Raw genomic sequence first — 23,997 nt, forward strand, 5'->3', positions numbered from 1 at the left:
ACCCAGTGCTTGTATAAATAAATAAATTTTAAAAAAAATCTTTAAAAAAAATAAACACTCACACACACAAACATAAAAAAAAAAAAGAATAAGTAATTCAGCTGAGTGTTTAAACCTTTCTTTTTAAGACTCTTAGACAGGAACCAAGATACTCAGCAGCTGATTGCTGCCAAATTTAACCTGGGAAGATCCACAGACAAAGCTTACTAACAAAGACTGTCTCTAAAGAACTCTTCAACCCTAGATTCATTCAGAGTCCCAAGAGGAAATATGTCCCATTTCCTTGTACTTGCCTTTTTTACGTAAGGTAAAAGACTCTTGAAAGAGTCCCACAATTAAACTAAGAGGGTATGTTTTCAGCATCAGCATTCAACTAAGATTATACTAATGTATACAGTTACATTGCACATTCACACAATTATATATTTATTAACCTCTACGTGCTGTAAATCAGAAGCCATTTTAGATGCTAGGGGATCTCAAGATTTGAATAAACCAATGTTTGCTCTCAGGTTTGAGTTTTATTTGCAAAAATGTTATATTTTAAGTCATTACTAATCCAAATAAAGTAATTCACAGCTGAAGCCAAAAGGTGCTAAAATCAGAGGTAGGTGGGCAGGAGACAAGGCCATTGAAAAGGCAGGAAAACTGGCATAATCCTGGTCTTGGGAATCAGAGGCTCATTCACAATCCAGATCTGCCAATTACCAGCAATGCAAACAATTTTATTTTTTGCAATTAGTGTATCTTCTATAATGAAAATTTTTCATTGCCAATTTCTTTTTTTTTTTTTTTTTTTTATTACTTCACAGGGCTTTAAGGAAGACCAAATGAGAACACTGATGAAAGTATATGCTTATTGCTGTATGGCTCAACTAGTAGAGCAGTTTTGAAAAAAATGTAGTATCCTCTTAATGAATGTTCAATACTAGTCACAATAATGCTGAATGACAGAAAGTGAAGCAGTGGGTTTAAAAAAAAAGTAAAAGTTTTCAAATCAGCCAGACCTAAAGCCAAATTAGGGTTCCAGCTCTTGTCAGCCAGTTGTCTTACCATAAAGCTGTTGTATCATGGATAAATTTTTACAGGGTTGAGGAACTGAGGGATACAGAGCCTTCAATATAGTGACCAACACTCTTCAAATATTAAATTCACTCTCTGTGACCCCTAAATAAACATATTTTCCAGCCATACTGGACACCTGACTATTGGTTCAGCATGTAAAGGCGCACTACCGGTGAGGAAGGAAGCATTCTCTCCTTGACCTGTGGTAGCTGAAGGATGGCCTGCAGCTCAAGCTTTGCTAAAACAATGTCCCTCCGGGGGCTCCACCTTCACTGGGACAGCACAGCAGACACAGTCGGGGCTAGTGGTGATAACGGCAGTGCTTGTGGTACAACGTGGACAATTTCTCCCCTCAGCAACTTCTCACCATTTCTGTAAGCTACTCACACCCATCCAATGAATTCCTTTTCTTCTTAAGTGAACTGAGGCCATTCCGTTGTTTGTAAAGAAGAACCTTAACTACTATACTTTAATAAAACTAACAAAAGTAAATTAGCATCAGTACCATAAAATAATTTTAATATCTTTTTCTCCATGACTGAATATACAAAGATAATGGAAGTAGTGTGTTCTTCTGCTGTAAAGATGGGTGGAAAACATCAAAATCCACTTGTTGAATTTTCTTTAAATAGTCCTCCAGAGCAATCTGGAAAAAGAGTATAGGGATCACCAGATCATAAAATGAGTAAGCTTTAAAAAGAAAATTATAAGTATTAAGACTATTTTAGCATCCCTGAGATGGTTTTCTAAATGAGAATTTTAAAAGGGAAAGAGAAAATAAAGATAACTTCTAAGAAGTTTCTATTAAACCAGTAAACAGTATCACAGAACTATTACTAGAAGTATCTAGCTTCTGACTGTAATTTGTAGTGTTCTGGTTAAAATGTAAAAGTTTAGGGCCTCCCTGGTGGCATAGGCGGTTGAGCGCAGTGCTGTGCAGCTGTCCGCAGCCTCTGCAGTGCCAGTTCAATCCTCGCCGGCCTCGGAGCAACCCACATAGCAATCAGACCTCTCCTGTCTGGCCTGCTGCTCCCCTCAGCAGTGTATTTCATCAGTCGGCCTGTTCTATTCCTCGCTCTGTCTCTGGTGAATCCTCTCACCCTCCCGCGCATCTGGCCTGTACCCCAGTTCTTATATAAATAAAAAATAAAATCTTTTAAAAAATAACAAAATAAAGTGCAAACGATTAGAGAAATTATAATTTGCAATGTTTTACTACTGGCCTCTATGGACAACAAAAGGATGTTTCAGTCAAGGAAAATGATACCCTCATCTCCTCCCACCTGCACTGTGCCACAAGAGGGAGCTCAAGTTATTTGTTTAAAAACATTATTTTGTGAACAGGGTTTCCTATTCTTGCAAGATGGTCATTTGCAACCAGGGAGAAGAACAGGTCTCCATAAAAGTCAGCCCATGCTTCCTCTAACATACAAAACCTGACAAAGTTTTATTGAAAGGGGAACAGCATGGAAAATACCCGCAATGGACAGCACGTTTTATTTCTGGGGTTTCAGTTATTGTTAATTTATAATATGTTTAAGTAACTTTTTTAATAAACAGAAACCATTTAGTGGGCCTCCCCTGTTGGCGCTGCGGTGGAGCGCTGGGCTGTGAAGTTGCCCGCAGCCTCTGCAGCGCCGGTTAGATCCCCGGCTGCTCCCCGGCCACAGGAGGAGGGTCCCGCATGGCGCGCAGACCTCTCCTGCCGCCCGCTGCTCCCCTCAGCAGTGTACTTCGGTCCTTCTGCCTGCTCTGCTCCCCGCTCTGGCTCTGGTGAATTCTCTCACCCTCCCGCGCTTCTGACTGTACCCAGTGCTTGTATAAATAAATAAATCTTAAAAAAAAAAAAAAAGAAAGAAAGAAACCATTTAGTTTTGCACTACACGATTTTGAGGCCTCACTTCCTTCTCAGTCTACGCACACAGCACCCCCTAGAGTTCCACAGCACAATCCGTGTGATCCAACAGAGATTATACTTGTAGTCTTTAGCATGCAGATGACCAAAAAATAAAAACCCAAAGAGTAATGTATTTGCTCCCACAGTTTTTTTATACACTTATAAATATAGCATACATACAAATTCAGTATCTACTCTTTAAAACCAATATATACAATAGGAAATGTCCCTGAGTGTGCTTATCTGCTTTATGTTATATTAGTAAAAACTGCAAACAGCCCAGAAGTTCATTGCCAAGAAAAACAAAATAATTTTTTCACACAGTGAAATATTGTACTGCAGTAAAATGAATGCACACTATATATAGCTGGATGGATTTAAGATAAAGCTTATAAAATGTATGTGTATAAAAGAGAGCAAGAGATCCTAGAAGATAAACAGAAAATGACCTGTTTTTTAAAGCTCAAAACCAAAACTAAGCAACATGCTTTTCAAAAAATATCAATGCCAGACGGAGAAGGGATTCTCCTCTTCCCAGGTGAGGAAACAGCATGTGAAAAATCAGATTCTTAAAAATACAAGGTCTTTGGAAAACTGGAAGCATTTTAATTATGCTAGAATATTATATATGTAAAGGAGAGAACTTTATGTCTTATGTAAAAGATCTAAATAAAGATAATTTTTATCGAAGAGGCTGAAAAGAAAAAGATAAACTTTTGCAAGGTGAGACTTCAAGACATGCCTCCTGATAAATGCAATATGAAGTACAAATCATCACCTAAAATTGTCAAAAATGTGCTAACCTTGACCTAAGAAAACCAGCAGATACAATTCCAAATTCATAGTAAATATAAGGGATAGAAGGGGAAGTTAATCCCTAAGGAAGTAAACAAATTCATATAATAAGACATTTCACAAAACAACTGTTACGTTAATGCCATGTTAATGCAAGAAAACAATAAAAATTATTATAGATTTTAAAAAGACCAAGCACTACAGGTAGGTCTTAACCTCAATTTTGATTTGAACAAATCAACCATAAAAACACCTTTTGGGAACAATCAGGGAAATGTGAATATGGACTGGTTGTTAGATTATACTAAGGAAACATTTAGTTTTATTCTATGTGATTAGGTATTTATGATTAAAAAAGGGGGGGGAAAGATGCTGAGAAAGAACAAAGCTGTGGACATCATACTCCTTGATTTCAAACTATATCACAAAGTTATAGTACTCTAACAGTATGATACTGTCACAAAAACAGACACATAGATCAATGGAAAAGAATATAGAACCCAGAAATAAACACATGTATATGGTCAATTAATTTATGACAAAAGAGTCCAAAAAAGATTGGTAAAAGGACAGTCTGTTCAGTAATATTGGGAAAACTGGCCACATACAAAAGAATGAAACTAGGCCACTCTTTTACACCATATACAAAAACTAACTCAAAAAAATTAAAGACTTGAATGTAAGACCCAAAACCATAAAATTCCTAGGGGAAAAAAAGGGTGGTAAGTTCCCTGACATAGATCTTTTTGATTATTTTGGATATTTTGGAGATCGTAACAAGTGAAACGACATCAAACTAGAAAACTTTTGCAAAGCAAAGGAAACCATTAACAAAATGAAAAGGTAACCTATGGGATAGGAGAAAATATATACAAATAGTATATCTGACAAGAGGTTAATATTTAAAATAGATGAAGAATTAAAATGACTCAATAGCAAGAAAACAATTCAATTTTAAAATTGGGTAGAGAGCAACACGCATTTTCCAAAAAAAGACATACAGATCACCTACAGGTACATGAAAACATAACTAATCATCAGGGGAATACAAATCAAAAATACTCATTAGAAAGGCTAGTACCGAAAAGATAAGAAATAACAAGTATTAGAGAGGATGTTGAAAAAGGGAAATTAATATAAAGTTGCATGTCAATACATCTCAAAAAAATAATAATAAAAATAAAAATTTTAAAAAGATGTCCCTTTTTGGGAATATTTACTGTTTAGGGAAATAAGACACTTCAAAAAAACCTCAGGAAATCAATAAAAGGAACAAATTTAGCAACATATTAGAAACTTAAATCCCAAAGATGGTATTTGGCAGCTCATTATGGTATTAAATCTACTTTTCTGTAAGTTTAAAAATAATTTTCATACTAAAGTTAAATGTGTAATCCATCGATGATTCCACTATTTGAAAATTATTTCTTCTTTTATTTCAGATGTCACTTACATAAACTGAAAATAAACACATTTCGTGAATTTCAAAAAAAAAAAAATATATATATCAATGCCAGGATCCAATCTGATACATGTCATAATTGTTTTGGGAGGGGTCCAACACTGTTGTGTGTCCCCTCCCCCCATCTACCTCTGCCCAATCCCCAAGTGATTCTAATGGACAGAGTTGAGAACAATCTTTTGCAGAGAAGTAAACAAAACAAAGTCTTTAACCTTCATGGAGCTTACTTAAATAAGTTGATTGTTTATCACTAAAAACCATTAAAACCAAATAACCAAATAAATAATCACTAAAAATGATGATATAAAATAATACATATTGACATAGAGATGTTTGATATCCCATGTATATAAAAAATAGATATCTAATTATATAAACATAAAAAGTCCAGACAAATAGACATTATCTCTGGAAAGGATAAAAGTATGAAAATATTCTAATTTCTTCTTTTGCATACTCATATTACATGAATGTTAAAAATATCAATTTACTACTTTTTTTTTTTTTTTTAATAGAGGCATGTTTTATTTATTTATTTGTTTGTTTGTTTGTTTTGTTTATACATGCACTGGGTACAGTCAGAAGCGCGGGAGGGTGAGAGAATTCACCAGAGCCAGAGCGGGGAGCAGAGCAGGCAGAAGGACCGAAGTACACTGCTGAGGGGAGCAGCGGGCGGCAGGAGAGGTCTGCGCGCCACGTGGGACCCTCCTCTGTTGGCCGGGGAGCAGCCGGGGATCAAACCGGCGCTGCAGAGGCCGCGGGCAGCTTCGCAACCCAGCGCTCAACCACTGCGCCACCGGGGAGGCCCAATTTACTACTTTTATAATAAGCAAACCCAGTAAAGAAACAAAATTATTTTGAACATTCAGATCTGAGACCTAGGATGGATGATATGAAAGCAGAAATAAATCTTCAAATTTATTTTAGAGAAAATGGTAGAAGATATTTGGGTATTATGTTTTCAAAGATCATAAATATTTGAATATTGGTATCTTATCTATAAAATGAAGTAAATCTCAACTAAGATGACTACGAAAAATGTATGAAATAAGTCAGGGCTTGTCCTATAATATGTGCTAAATAATTGGTAGTTATTCTCATTTTTTAAATATATTTTGCAACAATGGCTCCTGAACCAGTGGAACTTTTTAAGATCACAGATTCTTCTAGAAATTGCCCCCGACGCCCAATACTGCAAGTTTTATACAGTAAGAAGATCCCAGAATCTATATTTTCAAAAAGTCTTCCTGGTTTTTCAGATGCAGCCAGCCCAGCAGTGATCTGTGAACAACTATTGAGGAACCAGTGGTACAACATGGTCATTACAGAGAAAAAATTAATAGGAAAAACTAATATTCATATAACTAAAAACTAATTATTTATATAGCTGTTAGTAGCCTAACACTCCTTTAGGGTAGCTTCTTTTGTGATTCCCATTTTACTTGTACATAAACTGAGGAACACAGTTGTCCCAAGCTCAGTAAGTGGCAGAGCCAACTGAAACTCCTGTAGTTTGACTACAGTCAACACGAAGGACAACTCAACTCACTGCCTGGGGGAAACACAGGGGTGACTATCTTCAAAAGCAGAATGCAATTAACAAGGCTCACCGTAAGGAAGGGAGACAAAAACAAAGACTCCAACTAAAGAACCGCACTGGGAACTTTATAAAACAGATCATACACATCTGCTTTATTAATTATACTGCCTTTGCCTTCTATGTTAATCAACTCACCGTCTGAAGAAAAGCAGGAAATGCTTTCACGGGAACACTTTTGTGGAAGGATCTAGCCTAAAAAGGAAAACAAAAGGAAATTGGTTTGAAATATAAATATTTCTGGAAATAAATTCTCCCTCTGAAAGTGAATACAAAACAACTTTAGCAACTTAACATGAGTAGGGCCTCTCTCAAAAAAATAGTTCTCATCTCCTGGGGATTAATTTCCTAAGCTTGCAGGCCTCAGTAAAAAGTGCTTATTAAGAATTCCATTCTTTTGTACAGGTTGACTTTGGTAGTTTTCAACTGCCTTATAACATCTTATGGTAACTTTGACCCTTTAGCTCTATAGCAAGAGGTAAATAAAGAAATACTTAAAGAAAAATACCGGATGGTCTCACTCATAGCAGGAATCTAGAAAACTTAAATAAGGGACCAGGAAAATGAATAACTATAAGAAAGTGAAAATCAAAATCAACAAAAAACTCTGAACCAGAGACACTTTTAGGGGGGCGGGGGTGGGAGGGGAGGGATTGGGGTCAGAATGGGGGGGGCTGCAATTGTATGGGGAATATAACAATAAAATTTATTAAAAAAAAAAAAAAAAAAAAAGAAATACTTAAGTTAACAAACCCCAGCACCTCCCTAGTTTTGACCTCTAGCTCCTGCTTAGCTGAATATAAGATCTAAATTGCTCTTCCTTCCCGCCTTCCCTTTAATTCAGTTCATACAGCTAGCCAAAGTAATGTCCCAAAGTCATCATTTTTTTTTAATTTCTTTGACCCAATTCTGTGACAGATCAAGTCTCAATTATTCATCTTGGAATTCAAAGGCCTCTACATCTTGACTCTAACCCTGTCTCCCTAAGCTAACTTCCTACTACTCTGGGCTAAGAAACCCTAGTCCAGTCAGCCTGGTGCCCATCCTGTACTCATTAAGCCCAATTATGTCTGCCAACCGTCTACTAAAATTGCTCTCTTCCATCAAGATCATCCATGATATTGTAATCACCATACCCATCTTCTCTCTTCAATCTCTCTGTAATATGCAAGACTTTATAACATTTCCCTTTCCTGGAATTTTCTCCTCCCTGGGTTTCTAAGGCACTGATTCAATTCTACTTCTTTGATCTTTCTTTCTTTGTCTTTCTAATAAATGGACCCTTCTTCTACCTGAGAAATGGAAGTGGATGTCAAGGTTCTGCCCTTGTCTAGATGTAACCATAAACCATAAACTTCCTATGTGCTTAGATGCCAAATTTAGAAGACAACAACAACAAGCTACAAGGTAAAAGGTACAAATTATCGGACAGGTATACTGAAAACCCAATTTGGGTCTGCTAAGGATGCAAGGCCCTGGAAAAGATGGGAGAGGAATTAGCAGGGTAGAAAGATATGCTATCCCCTGAAGGGCAGGGAGATGATGAGTAGATGGAGCAGAGAGAGCCTAATTGAGAAAACTGAGGCTTGACTTACTCAGTAAAAGGTGTGTTCAACTGCTGAGAGGGAAATAGGGGAATTTTTAAAATGTGGAGTAAGTTTACAATAGTCCCTGAGAGAGATCTATTGCAAATTCAATGACAGATGGAATAAAGACCACTAAGAGGGGATTACCATAACCATCCCTGGAGAATAGCCACATCTAGAAAGGCGTTTCATAAATGATTTAGCAAACAGAGGTGACTTACATGCTTTAGATGCAAGTGTGCCTGGCTGGCAATGTCATATACCACATCTCTCACATTTTTATCTTGGTTCTTCCGTAGAAAATCCTCTTGTGAAACACCATGCTGTGTGGGAAAATAAACATGATGTTAGGGAACTAAAAGCAGACTAAAACTAAGAAAACAGGTGGAAGAACAGTGTATACAGTATAATGCCTACTTTGTTTTTAAAAATGTGTGTGTGTCTATAAGAATATGCAACAAGGTATTAACAGTGGTTGTAGGTGGAACAAAAATATAGAAGAAAACATATATAAGAACTTTAAAAGAACAGACAACAATGGATCTCATTATTGAGAAAACAAAAGTTCTCATCTAAACAATTTTTTTATGGATTAATTTCTCTTTTAAAGTAATGAAAAGGCGGGCCTCCCCGGTGGCGCAGCGGTTGAGCGCTGGGTTGCGAAGCTGCCCGCGGCCTCTGCGGCGCCGGTTCGATCCCCGGCTGCTCCCTGGCCACCAGAGGAGGGTCCCACATGGCGCGAAGACCTCTCCTGCCGCCCGCTGCTCCCCTCAGCAGTGTACTTCGGTCCTTCTGCCTGCTCTGCTCCCTGCTCTGGCTCTGGTGAATTCTCTCACCCTCCTGCGCTTCTGACTGTACCCAGTGCATGTATAAACAAAACAAACAAACAAACAAATAAATAAATAAAACATGCCTCTATTTAAAAAAAAAATAAATAAATAAATAAATAAAGTAATGAAAAGGCTAAACTGAACACTAGAAATAATTACTGTAATTGCCTGGACAGGAGTAAGGCATCAACATTAAGTTATACCCAGTGAGGTTCTCTGAACCCTCTTATTTCATAGCTCCACCAGACATCTGAAATGCTAGCTGATAAAATTCTGACGTTATAACTCTGGAGTAAAAAAGCAATAAGCATTTGTTTCAAAGTAGTTACTTGACGAAACTAAACAAAAAACCAAGAGGTAGCTTCCCTTCCCATACTTCTGAGGTACATTATCAGAGGGTACAAATAAAAGCCATACCAGCATGCAAACATCCATAGGAAGGAACACTCTTCTTCTGCTACTATGATAGGGGGTTGCTCTCAAGCAAGTGACAATGCCTTGTGCTTTTCCAATGTGACTTGCAGCATGATCTGCATGGAGATCCTTTATACCTGGGATTTTAGAAATTAAACAATGCACAACAAATCAGTAAAAACAGCATGAGAAATCACCCACATACATAAAACTGGTTTTTATCCTATATGTTACATCTGAAAATCAGGATTTGTGAGAGCACACTGGGCCCTAAGACAAGCTGACCATTTACCACTAACAGGTTTCTGAACTTCAACTTTTAAATAAAAGAGTTTTTCCAAGACTCCAGCATACCAAGAACACATTTGGAATTTTAATCAGCTAATGTGGAAAAACATTACAAGTCTTCCATTTCTTCTCTTCGGTGCAATTTCCATATGACCTCATTTTAAGTATATACTTAACAAACGTTCTGCTCTTTGCTCCCTTCTTTCATTGTGTTGGCAAACATGTCACTAAGTGTGCAGGCAGAACAAGCCTGGGAAATTCAACAAGGACTTGTATTTTTCTTTTAGGGTGACATAAAGATCTATGACCTTCTTCAAATGGCTGGTATTGTCATTGTCCCAAATAATTTCCTCATTACAATCTTATTACAATAAGACTTCACCAACTCAGAACAAAGTTAGAGAAGGAAAAGTATCATCTAAATTAGTTTGTTTTTTTAAAAAAAATCTCCTAAAAACTTTTAGAGATGCACTTTGTTTTCTCCTACTTTTTTTTAACTTGGAAAAGTAAGGCCACAGGTCCTCCAAAATGTAGGAGACACGGGCCTCCCCGGTGGCGCAGCGGTTGAGCGCTGGGTTGCGAAGCTGCCCGCAGCCTCTGCAGCACTGGTTCGATCCCCGGCTGCTCCCCGGCCACCAGAGGAGGGTCCCACATGGCGCGCAGACCTCTCCTGCCGCCCCCTGCTCCCCTCAGCAGTGTACTTCAGTCCTTCTGCCTGTTCTGCTCCCCGCTCTGGCTCTGGTGAATTCTCTCACCCTCCCGCGCTTCTGACTGTACCCAGTGCTTGTATGCATGTATGTATAAATCAATCAATCAATAAAAATAAATAAATAAATAAATTAAAAAAAAAATGTAGGAGACACTATTATAACAAAGTAAAATCACCTATAATTAATTACAGCATTCCCATGAGGTACCTAAACACTTTTATGAAAGCCTCAGCATTTTAATTAGTCTGCACTCCAAAGAAAGGTATACTTAATCCCCTTCTTGCTTTAAAAAATAAAGAAGAAAAACTGTTCTTTTACAGATGGTACAAAGAAAAGCTTCTGTGTTGAACTGGTTAGACTGTCAAATTATGAAAGTGTGAAGTATGAAAGGTATCATCTTTGAATGAGTGTGAAATTAAAAAAAAACAAAAACTTACCCAATGTTTCTAGTGTTAAATAAAGAAGAGAGCTCTGTGTGTTTTCAGCATAATTTTCCAGTTCCTGAATATTACGATATGCTTTGTCATCCAAATTTTTTTCCTATAGTCAAGCGAAATTCCAATAAAGTTTGCTAAATTGTCAACATTTTATAAAGAGAAGGCACTGTTCTTTTTTATGTAAAGAACTGAATAATAAAGAATAAGAATATTTAGTAAATATAGTTAAGTACAGAAAAAATAAGGTTAAATTTAAATTAAAGTTTTATAGATTAATACTTATGAATCACCCCTTCAAAATAATACTGCAGGAATAATTTCAATGCACAACTTACCATCGACATGGGGTCAGCCTAATTTTAATTTCTTTAAATCTAAGGTATCATGAGAAACTTACTATACTGAGTTCTTATTTAAGCACTTTTGACATTATTTTCTTAATCTTAACAACCTTCCAAAAGATAATGAATTAATGCTTTTTTCATTTTGTGGATGAAAAAATAGTCACAATACATCAAGTTGGTCACACAGCTAATAAGTGATGAGGACAGGATTCAAACCCATACCTTTTGACTAAGCCTATGCTCTTAACAAGGAACAAAATGCCTAGAAAAAAGAAAGTAAAATGCCTCCTCTACGTACCCCCTAAAAAAAGAAACCATGCTCAACTAATTAACAGGGTGATTACCCAAACACACTATATCTGAGAAACAGAAAATGTAAATCTTAGAGTAAAAACACCTAGCCACTATAAAAATTCTACTGCTGAGGTAGAATTATCTCCCACCTCTTACTCCTATTTTTAATCAGGAAAAATTGTTACCAGCAATCATCCTGGGGAAAATATGTGCAGGTCAATGAATTCATTTCCATATGAATTTAGGATCAGCCTATCTATTTCTGCAAAAAAGGCAGAATTTTTATAGGAACTGCATTACCTCTACAGGCCAATGTAGGGAGAATAATCTTAGCCCTTTACTTTTAAAAATACCTCTCAAAAAATGCCAAATGTTATTTTCCATTAAACAAAAGCAACTCTGTTTTGAGTTCTCTAATTTTCTGAAAAATAGATACCTCAGTACTAATTGATTCTATAGAGGTCAACTGAAATATATTTTTTTTTTAATGTTGAATACATTATCTCTTTTGGCTTATATTATTAATACTAAAGTATGTGGCTATTGATAGCATATATTCAAATAAACTAAGTAAACTTAAAATTTCATGACAACAGCATGTGATAAATATCAGGTCAATGAGGACACTGAGCCAACAATAAATCAGAAAAATTACAAAAGTTGACCAGGTCATAGAGCAATTTGCAAGCTTGGCTGGAACTAGAACCCAGTTCTAAGAACTCAGTACAGGAACCATTAGACCTCTCTTTTCCCCTCTATTCAAAAGATACCAAGTATTAGGTGTATATAGTTATGTGTGTATATAGTTACATGTGTGTATATAATTATGTGTATTAAAGGATCATTCATAATTTTTAAGGTATGATTATTAAATTGTATTCTTATGTTTTTAAAAGTTTTTATCTATATATTTAAGACCAAATGACATCATGTCTGAAATTTGTTTTTAAGTAATTCAATGGGCGTTAGTGAAGGGAGTTGCTAGAATATAGATGAAATAAGACTGAACATGTGCTCATAACTATTAAAGCTGGATGACACATACATGAAAGTATATTATACTATTCTCTCTACTTTTGTGTAAGTCTGAAAATTTCCATTTAAAATGACACCAACATAGTAGAGTGTGGGTGTGCACATGCATGTCTCTGCCTGGGTGCCTGTCTTTGCCTGTCTGTCTCAAAGTGTTGGGGCAGGGAACTGAAATGGGTAGCATGCAGTAGTGGAGAATGGTTAAAACAGCACAGTTATCTAAAAATTCCTTCCTCCAACATATTAATACATGTATTAGAACATTTTCTCTCTAGAGAATTAGTTTAAAAATTGAAAAGGAGGAAAAAACTTAGTTTAGCAATTTCAGCTTACCCTTTCATCAATGATTTTCATAAGCCATCTTTAGTCAGATTATGTCTTTTGACAGCCTAAAAAACAAGAGTGTTTTAAGTATTAGAAAGTACTAGAAATGACTTCTATGGGCCAGAATAAACAAACCAAATACAAAACCAGGTAAGGGAATATTTTAATAAATAACTCATCACCAGAGGTATGACTGTGTTCAAGAAATATCAGGGAAAAAGAAAATGCCCCCAGGAAACATTTCCAAGCAAAGATAATACATCCAAAACTTTTCCACTAACCTTCCTTGTTCTTAAAACTACTCGTAATTTAACAATTCCACTTTCAAAAGAAAAACAAAACAAGAATTAAATACTGAGCTTCTGTTATGTAATGCACCCTGACTTCTTTGTTTACTTATTACATACCTACTTCTTTCCTCAGGATAAAGATTCTATTTAATGAAAATAACCAGTTCTCCAAAAAAGAAAAGAGTAAAACTCAATAATTATCTGCAGGGTAAATGTTATGTTAGCAAATAAGGATAGCCCAATAGGGAAGACCACCTAATACCCAGCTCCTGGTCTCTAATAACATTCTTCCAAAGGAAATGTATGAGTCTAGAGCTGAGGTAACAGATTCAAGATGACCACAGAAAATTTTATTGTGACAGAAAATAGAAAAATGCTTTAAAAAATTTAGTGATGAATTATAAACTACTGAAAAATCCAGAATTCATTAATGTATACCAATAATTAATTTAAAATATATAGATGCAAGAGAGTAAGCTCTTGCTTATAGCAGAATGCCATATGCCAACTGGTAAATGCGGACAGGGTGCTGCAGTTTGGAAATTATCATTCTGAAATCATACTAGTAAAGACTGAATCATACAATGAATGCTAAGTTTAGCAGGAAACTAATGAAGAGCAGGATATTTTCATAGTCAAAGTGGATTGGTTGCAACAGGAATTATAATGATACAATGGAAAAGCCAGGCAATAATTTTGATGAAAACATCAGGCAAACCCCAAATGAGAAATGTTCTACACACACACACCCCCCAAAAAAATAAATAAAAATAAAAAAAGGAATGTTATATTTAAAAATCTCAGCACCATAGAAGACAAAAAGAAGCTATAGGTATGTTCCAGATTAAAGTAGGCTATGGAGACATAACAACTAAATACCTGACCCTAGACCAGATCTTATACTAGAGAAGAGAAATACTATAGTAAACATTATGGGTCAACTGTACAAAACTGGAATATAAACAGAAAATTACACAGAAGTATTATATTGTTAATTTACTAAAGTCACTAACTGCCCTGGTTATATAAGAGAATATCCCCACTCTTAGCAAATACGAAAATATTCAGGGAATAAAGGGCCATGATGTGTGTGTGTGTGTGTGTGTGCGCGCGCATGTGTGTAACTTACACCCAAACACTTCAGGAAAAAATTGAGCATGAAAATACATATATACATGAGAGAACTCACACACACTTGTGAGTAAATATGCACAGATGATTAACAAATAGGATAAAATGTTAGCAGTAGGTGAATCTGGGTAGAATATAGAGATATTCTTTGTACTATTTTAAATTTTGAAAGTTTGAATTTATTTCCAAATAAGTTTTAGAAAAACTGTTTACTTGCTAAGTCAACACTAAATATATTTTTACAACAAATATGGCACTAAAACATTGTCTTAGGAATAGCTTATATTTCCCTTTTTTTAAAAGACTTATTTTTTATTTCTTTATGTATACAAGAACTGGAGTGCAGGCCAGTGGGGGGGTGAGAGGATTCACCAGAGACAGAGTGGGGAGAACAGACAGATCTACTGAAATACACTGTTGACAGAAGTAGCAGCAGGCGGACCTCCCGGTGGCGCAGCGGTTGAGCGCTGGGTTACGAAGCTGCGCTCAGCCTCTGCATCGCCGGTTCGATCCCGGCTGCTCCCCGGCCACCTGAGGAGGGTCCCACATGGCGCGCAGACCTCTCCTGACGCCCGCTGCTCCCCTCAGCAGTGTACTTCAGTCCTTCTGTCTGCTCTGCTCCCCGCTCTGGCTCTGGTGAATTCTCTCACCCTCCCGCGCTTCTGACTGTACCCAGTGCTTGTATAAACAAAACAAACAAACAAAAAAAATTAAATAAATAAATAAAGCATGCCTCTAAAAAATAAAAAAAAAAAAAAAAAAGAAGTAGCAGCAGGCAAGACAGGAGAGGATCTTATGGCTGCAGTTCCTTGACCACAAAAAAACAATTTTTCAGTCTGATTCTGAAGAAAGTGAGCGATCAAGGTAAAAAATAAATATTTAAAGAAGACAAAAACCCACCGAATAAAGTATCAACAACTTTGGAAACGGAAACCAAATAGAATGAAAACCTTGGCTATAAATATATATACAAACTGCAACTAATATTAATACACAGAGAAATGGAGAAGCCCATATGGAATGTATAAGAAATTACTGACATTTAGCTATTTTGTACCCTAAAAACACCAATGAAATAGCAGCACAAAAGGACTCTAAGGACAAAATATTGTCACTGCTTCCCTATTTAATCTTCTAAAGAACCCGACACTCTTCAAAGAACCAATGTAAAGTTTTACTGGACAGTGGTACAATAAGCATATGCTTCAACAGAACCATAAGGGACAGAGAAAACACAATGTGGACAACTGCTCTGAATGCTACCGGCTTCTTTCAAATATATATATTAACCTTCACCACTGGTCTTAGTAGAAAGCTGGCCTACATGAACCATCAAAATTTAAGCAGCTGTGAAAACTGGACAAATTGGTTCACATATAAACATTGCGTAATTTAGGTATGTCTTCTGGTTTTTTCAAGAGGAGCCAAAATAAGATAAATTTTTTCAAGAAATCTGATCTTCCATGGTATATCCTAACCTTCCATGAACCTTCCATAACCTTCCATGGAAGTCTTAGGATAAGCATCCCCTGCAGTCAGGTTGCTGTGTAAAATATTAGAATCTCTGGCTTTTAGAGAAACTTTTCTCTAAATTGAGTCACCAGATTAAGGTTCTTGAAGTGGTATGAAAAGATGTAAACAACCACCTATTACTCACAATTTCCTATCTACTTTTTCTTCTGGATCCCTGGCTTGGTGGGGGTGGGAAGTTGGGAGGATGGGGAGCTGGCTTTCATCCTTATTGAGATTCTGTGCAGTCACTCTGGGGCCCAGAAATGTGGCCTGCCTCTGCTGGTGTGCAGACCTGAGAAGAGGTGTACCACTGTCAGGTCTCTCGGTGGCTCCTGTTATAGAATCTGTCTTTTGGCACTCATCATTTTACAACGGGAACACAGGTCAGTGACAAAAGGCACCTAATTTCCTCCCTTTATTTTTTAACATACTTCTAAACTGAGCATGGTTCTTTATGAATGAAGGATCTATATAGCTGCTTTAATGTAAAATTATTTATTACATACATCTAGCTATACAAATAATACTATAGCCCAAAAGCTTTGATTCTTTAATATCTAAAATTTATCAATGAAACAGCAATTCTTTCAAAATAGATAAGATAATTTTGGATATGGCTGAACAATGGTGAGAGCAAATCTTCCTTCAAGAAAGATCCACTCAGGTCTTTCTACAGCCTGGAGTGTGGACTAAAGCACTGGAAAAGGAAAGAACAGGAAATTGACCTGCATTGCTTCAAAATTCACAGGTTTAAATTTTACAACCAATATGAGGAAGGTGAGTAATTCACAATACAAAGAGACCAGAATCCTCCTTTTTCCTTTAGTAAAAAATACACCAAAGATCAGTGCAAATTATTAGATGATTTTAAATTCCTTAGTCAAAACTAACATGGAGTTGAACATTACATGTGCCTAAGAACAGATCCAGGCCACATTCCCCATTGCCACTATCCAAATTATATGCATCAAAAAATAGGCTCAAATAACATTTACAAAGTAAAAGCAATTTTCTTTACCTTCCATAATTCAATGGCTACAGGCTGATGTGGTGGACTGTCACAGTATATATCATCCACAGTTTTCTTCCAAAATTGCATTCGCATCAATCCAATTGTTTTCTCAGAGATTGAGTCCTTAATCTATAAATAGGATTTAAAAATTATAACCAATATACTATTTTCAGTCTTGAAAATTGATATTTGTGACTGTATAATCACATAACCAGCCAAAAAACAAGTTTAATTCTACATATGTGGTTTAACTTTTCAGTTAAATTGTTGTCACTATTACTTTCAGTTAAACTGTTGTCACTATTAGTTTCCTAAATAAGAGCTGCAAATTACTTGGTGCTTATTTAAAAATATTTTCTAAGTCTGTATTCAACAACAGGAGATTTCTCAAGATAGAAAACAAAGAGAGGGAGAGGGAACAGTTAGATTTTAAAAAATTAAGAGGATGATGGTATTAAGAAATTATTGTTAAATTCTTAATGAATGGTAATGATGTTGTAGGGTTTTCTTTAAGTGAGTTATCTTTTAGAGATACATACTGAAATATAGATGGAAAATTTATCTGAGACTTACTTCAAAGTAATCTAGAGGTGGAAACGGTGAGGGCTGAACAAAAATTAAAACACAAGATTGACATTAAGTTAGTAATGGCTAGAGCTGGGTGATGGGCATCTAGCAGGTCATTATACTACTCTCTAATTCTTTGAAATGTTCCATGATAAAAAGGTTTTAAAAAATAAGTAAAAGAGAAGAAAAACCACCCTCATTAGGTTATTGATAGTAAAAATACTTTCAAGCCTGAAGATAAGGAAATAAAACCAGGGAAGGAAAATGTTTACAAGTGCTAGGCTCTGTGTTAGGGACTGCTCCAGAGATTATGTGGTCATAATCCCCGTAACAAATGCACCAGGTCATCACCAATACAGCCAAATATGCAAAATACAGTTCAAAAAGGTGGTTGTTTATCCCAAGCTCTACATACTCACAGCTCTTAGAAGTAGAAGGATGAGCAAAAGTATAATGTTGAGGATGACTACATAGAAGTAGATGAGGGAATCTGTGGTTGATAGAAAATTCTACATCATAACTATGGTGGTGAATATATGATTGCATTTTTCAAAACCTATAGAACTATATACCACAAAAAGTGGATTTTACTGTATGTACATCTAAAAACTCATTCATTCACCCACTAAATGATTTTTGAAGAGATTATTAGACTGTGTCCTTCATTCGCTAGTATTAAGAATAGCCTTGGGGGCTTCCCCGGTGGCGCAGCGGTTGAGCGCTGGGTTGCGAAGCTGCCCGCAGCCTCTGCAGCACCGGTTCGATCCCCGGCTGCTCCCCGGGTCCCGCATGGCACGCAGACCTCTCCTGCCGCCCGCTGCTCCCCTCAGCAGTGTACTTCGGTCCTTCTGCCTGCTCTGCTCCCCGCTCTGGCTCTGGTGAATTCTCTCACCCTCCCGCGCTTCTGACTGTACCCAGTGCATGTATAAACAAACAAACAAACAAATAAATAAATAAATAAAACATGCCTCTATTTAAAAAAAAAAAAATTAAAAAAAAAAAAAAAAAGAATAGCCTTGGTAAGTTCAGACAAGAATCGGCAATGCATGTTAAATCTAGGAGGTAAATTTGATGAAGATCATGGTTTTAAAATGTTTCCTCATAGACTGCTTATTACAGCAAGGGAAAAAATATTTCCACCTTGACTGGTAACCAAAATTATTACTAATAAGAGACAAAGGAGTTCCCAAAAAGGAAATATATTACTAAGATACTATTAGGTTAGGAAGGCAGAATATAACATGACTAAAAATAAAACAAACACCAAATGAAAAAATTTTTTGAAAGAATAGTATTGTTTTAAACACGTCTATGTCATAAAAGACAAAGAAAGGCTGTCAATATTCTGGATTAAAAGAAGCTAAAGAGATATGAAAACTAAATCCAATACCTGATCCTAGATTGGACCCTGTACAAAAAGGAAAAATGCCATAAAGGACATCACTGGGTTATTTATAAAAACTTGAAACCTGAAAGCAGATCATAAAAATACTATATCAATGTTAAATTTCCTAAAACTGAACTGTACTGTGGTTATGTAACAGAATATTCTTATTCTTATGAAATACCACCTCAAGTTTGTAAGGATAAGGGCCATGATGTAGTCACATTACTCTAAAACTCTTTATATAGCAGCAAAAGTAGTCCTTTTAAAATATGACAAAGAGATGATGTCCTTCTCTGCTTTGAATTCTCCATGGTTTCCCCGCTGAGTAAAAGCTGAGGTGGTTGTGTTAATCTCTAAGGCCTTCCTTTCTGGTGCAGATACCTCCAACCTAATCTCCTCCCAAGCACTTGCTCCCTCTTCTACTGTACCATACTGGTCTTCCTTTTCTTTGATATATGGCACACTTGTGCCTCTTCACCTCTACATTTCAGTCTCTTGCCTCCTTCAAATATTGACTCAAAAACCACTGCTCAATAAGAATTTTCAACATCCTACATAAAATAGGAACAGCATGTTGCTTTCTCTATCCCCCTTAATTTTTCTCCACAGCACTTGTTTGTTGCCTGCGTACAGGGCCTCAGTATGTTTTATTCAATATTACATCCCCAGGATCTGAAACAGTGCCTAACATATTTTAGAAAAGCAATAGTTGCTGAGTGAATGAGCAAACAAGACTATGTGTAGAGTAGCAGCAAAACACTCTTTAAAAAGTGATGGAGACAACGAAATAAGCCAGAATGAAAAAGAAAAATACCGGATGGTCTCACTCATAGCAGGAATTTAGAAAACCTAAATAAGGGACCAGGAAAAAGACTAATTATAATAAAGTAAAAATCAAAATCAACAAGCAACTATAAACCAGAGACACACACTACAAGGGGGGAAGAGGGAGTAGGATCAAAACAAGGGGGGTGGGAATTGGGGAATTGTATGGGGACTATAACATTATAATTTTAATTTCAGAATCACTTTGGTTTTAGTAAGAATGCCAAAATGAAAAATGATGTAAAAATATATAAAAGAAAAAAAGAAAAAAGGTGATGGAGAATTTGGGGGAGCAGGGGAGCTAGGGGTCACAGTATTTATTAAAAGTGGAATTTTTATCATTTTAAAATTATAATGGCGGCTCACAATGAGGATTCTATTGCTAAACAGTGAAAAGTTTGAGATGTTGATGTATAGTTTATACTTGAAAAAGGATAACATGAAAAAGTATGTACTCCTGACTCCTAGAAATACCCCAAGGAAAAATAACCAGAGCCTAATAGACTCTCAGCAGATTCAGTCTCCAACCTCAGTAGTGCCTCTGTTCTATACTCACTTTCTTTATTCATTCCTAGTTCACTTCTTGTTAGCAGAGAAGCTGTGCCAAAACTTGCCTCTCTCTTCAAGACTACAAACCTTCCCATGCCCCCTTATTCACAGTAACTGCCTAATTTACTGAGATCAAGGCCATTCTACTTCAATTCCCTTGATTCTAGTCTCCATTTCAATTTATGCTGCATCAACACGTTTTTCTCTAATACAAAAAAGTATAGTAGCTTCTTCCTTTGTAATTCTTTAAACAAAAGTAAGTATAATCTAAGGTCTGCATTTGCTGTAATTGCTTCTGTTCTCCATTTCACCTTACAACTAAAGCCTCGACTTAAAAAGTACTTTCAAAAATTGTTATATACAATTTTTTTATATACAAGTTGTTTCTAATATATATACAAGTTGTTTCTAATATACTTAGAAAAAGAAATGTAAAAGTCCAGAATGGTATTTCCAGAAACATTAAGTTCATTAGCTAGTTTCATATTTGGAATTGGCTAAACAGCAGGAGAAAGACATCATGAGCGGAGACCTTAAACATATCTAACATAAATTACAACAAATTTTCTTTGTTGTTCAGCATTAAACACACTATAGTGCCACTTTTGCAAATAATTTGTAAAGGTATTTTAATACCAGCCTGAGCCAGTTCCACATTGAAGGCCCTCAATGCAAAAGCAGAGCTCCTGGATTTTGCAGGCAGCAGCAGGGAGCATAAATAGCCTTCATAATCTCGTTTCCTATATTAAAAAAAAAAAATAGCAAAAGAGAGTTACTTTTTACTTTCAAAACTGTACATAAACAAAAAAATACTGACCAAAATTACTGAAAAGAAGCTTTATTTCAAAATAGGCCTGACATCTGCTATATTTTATACTTGTTTTCTACCATTACAAAAAATGTATCTGCTCCCAATCCCAGACCAGTTTAAAAAAAAGGAACAGCCAATCTTTATTCATTCATTTTGAATTATATAATAACACTTATAATTTTAATTTCAGAATCCCTTTGGTTTTAGTAAGAATGCAAATGAGCTACAGAAATAGATATCAAATTACTAATTGTTCCAGTATGGTATAAACAAATGTTTTAAAAATATATAAATACATAGAATATAGAGCTAAGACAAAAATAGATCTTGCACAAGAAACACATCCAAAATAACCCTACAAATAATTTCAGCAGCCAAATCTAACAAAGATTAATGGACAGTTAGAAACTAGAAATTCTAACTTCCTTATAAGTATTATTTCTTTAAGACTACTTACTGAGCATTTGTTATGTGCCAGCATTTTCACATACATCATCCCATTTAATCCTTACAAAGAAGGTATAAAGGTAGAAATTCACAAAAGAAAAAATAGCTGCATCTTAACTTTAACCATCCCAAGTGACAGAGACAGAATTAATAAACTCAGATTAGGTCTGCCTGCAAATCCAGGCTCTTAAATCACTAGAGTCAACAGCCTTCATTCCACACTAATACTATCATGGATAGATTGGTAGTATTACCAATTCCAAATCTGACCATTTGGAAATATATAAAGAAAAGGGGTCATGTAATACTCACAGACTATTATTGAAAGAATACATAAGAATTTAACAAGAATGATCATTCACCTCTGGATAGGAAAATTAGGACACTAATGCTATCAAAGAAGTGCACTGGACATAAGTGGTATGCATTTTGGTAACCTGAACTTTTAAATATTAAAAATGACAACTTTAAAACACACTATTCCTAAATAAATAAATAAATAAATAAATAAAAACACAGTATTCCTCACTTTTGTTTTCCATAATTTCAGTTTGCTACATGGCCAACGCAACACATACAACATGTTGAGATACCACATTCACAAAATTTTTATTAGCATGTATCATTATAATCATTATTATTAGTTATTACTATGAATCTTACAGTGTCTAAATTATAAATTAAACTTTATCACAGGTATGTATATATAGGAAGAAATAGTATATATAGAGTTCTGTACAATCTAAGGCTTCAAGACCTCCACTGGGGAGCTTGCAACATATCCCCATCACCCCCATAAAGGGGAACTACTATATATATATAAAAATAAATTTATTTATTTTAGCAGTCTTGGCTTTTATAATTCTTAATGTACTGATTTACTCTACTGCTATCTTGTTTCTCCTGTAAGTTATAACCAAATAATTATGGGGGGGATCAAAAAGGTAATTTAGAACAAATCACTGAAATGTATGGGAATTTTGCTGCGATGTAGTACATTTGCTAAAATAGAATTTTAAAAAGTTGGATTTACCACCCCAATGTAATTTATTTTTAGTACTTTTCATAAATCCTTAAGAAATGTCTCTATGCAACCATTATAAATCAGAAGGCCAGGGAAGGGCAAAGCCAGAGGTCCCTGCAGTCAAACCTGGATTTCAAGGCAGGACCCTACCCAGAGTTGCATGGTGACCTAATTTATCCAACTAGACTTCGCAAATGATTACAGCGACTACTATGTGCCAGCCCTTTCTGAGTTTAACAGGGTGAACAAAAGTGTTGTCAAACCCCTAACCTAATCAGACACCTCGGGTAGATTCCCAGATGTCTCTAAACCTCCATTTCCTCGTATATTATATAATAATATTGGCTTATATAGTACTCATTGTGCCCTTGCTATGGGCCACACATCGTTCTAAATGCTTTAATCCTCATAACCTTAAGTGATAGGTCTATCACATTTGGCTATCACAACTTGTAACGAAGATGAGTAAATTACTTGTAAACTATTTTGCATAGTGCCTGACACAGAGGAAGAACTCAAAGTTTGCAACTGTTAGAATTAAAATGAATTACTACTAGTCTTGCACATTTTAAAAAGCCTTGCAAGCAAAAATGTTTAATTAGTGAAAAAATAAGGTTCAGGTTCGGGCAAGGCGACAGCCTTCGTCTTCGACAGGCAGACGAAGGAATTTTGCAACCACTCTGTGACCAGTGAGAAAGTTCCTGTTGCCTCACTTTACCCACATACTCGCACCCGGAGTCAACCCAAGGGCAAGACAGATGGACGCGAGGAAGGCGCTGCGCCCGCCTGCGCCCGCCCAGTCCCGCCGCGCCCGCCCGGACCCTTGGGCTGCTCCTCCATCTCCCGCCTGGGCTCGCTCACCGCAGCAAATCCAGGCAGTAGAGGTCAGTGCCCAAGGCGCCCGATCCACCCGTCGCGGCCACGCAAAGCCCCGATCCTGGGGGCACCGGGAGCCGCCGCGCGCGCGCCCACAAGCCCCGGGGCGGCCGGCGGCGGCACAGACCGTGGAAGCCAAACCGCGCAGAACCCCATGCCGAACCCAGAATGGAGGCCGCCATGACAGGACGCCGCGCACCCTTCGACCCCGCGCCGTCAGCGCGAGGCCACGCCCCCACGTCCCCCGCGGGGCCTGCCACCGCCTCTTAGCGGCGGGAAGGCGGCCTCGGGAAGGCGGCCTCGGGACGGCGCTCGGAGAAGAGCCAGGGGTCGCTGTGGGTCTCTGCAAATGGGCCGCCGTCGCGCTCTGTGCCTGGGGGGGCCAGGAAAGCCCCGCCTCAATCCGGCCGATCCCGCCCGGGCTCTTCCCGCCCTTCCAAGTCCTCCAGAAATTGAATTTATCAAGGTAGGAGGATGGAGTTTGACAGTTT

At 36.8% G+C, this 23,997-nt stretch overlaps 2 protein-coding genes across 2 annotated transcripts in view; both read right to left on the reverse strand.

The window, feature by feature from the left end:
* Nucleotides 1-23,997, reverse strand: part of LOC119239816 (RNA-binding protein 12B-like) — a 290,681-nt gene that overhangs the window by 21,248 nt on the left and 245,436 nt on the right. The gene's annotated exons all lie outside the window — the stretch shown is intronic.
* On the reverse strand, nt 107-23,688 carry LOC119239824 (NADH dehydrogenase (ubiquinone) complex I, assembly factor 6-like). The gene is given in 10 exon segments (XM_037504219.2): nt 107-1,711; nt 6,955-7,011; nt 8,624-8,725; nt 9,650-9,783; nt 11,082-11,184; nt 13,085-13,116; nt 13,119-13,140; nt 17,027-17,149; nt 20,989-21,088; nt 23,492-23,688. Coding segments are annotated over 10 exon segments (999 nt in total). The 3' UTR covers nt 107-1,582.

The sequence above is a fragment of the Talpa occidentalis genome, unplaced genomic scaffold (genome assembly GCF_014898055.3).
Source record: "Talpa occidentalis isolate TD23 unplaced genomic scaffold, MPIMG_talOcc4v2.1, whole genome shotgun sequence".
NCBI lineage: Eukaryota > Metazoa > Chordata > Mammalia > Eulipotyphla > Talpidae > Talpa > Talpa occidentalis.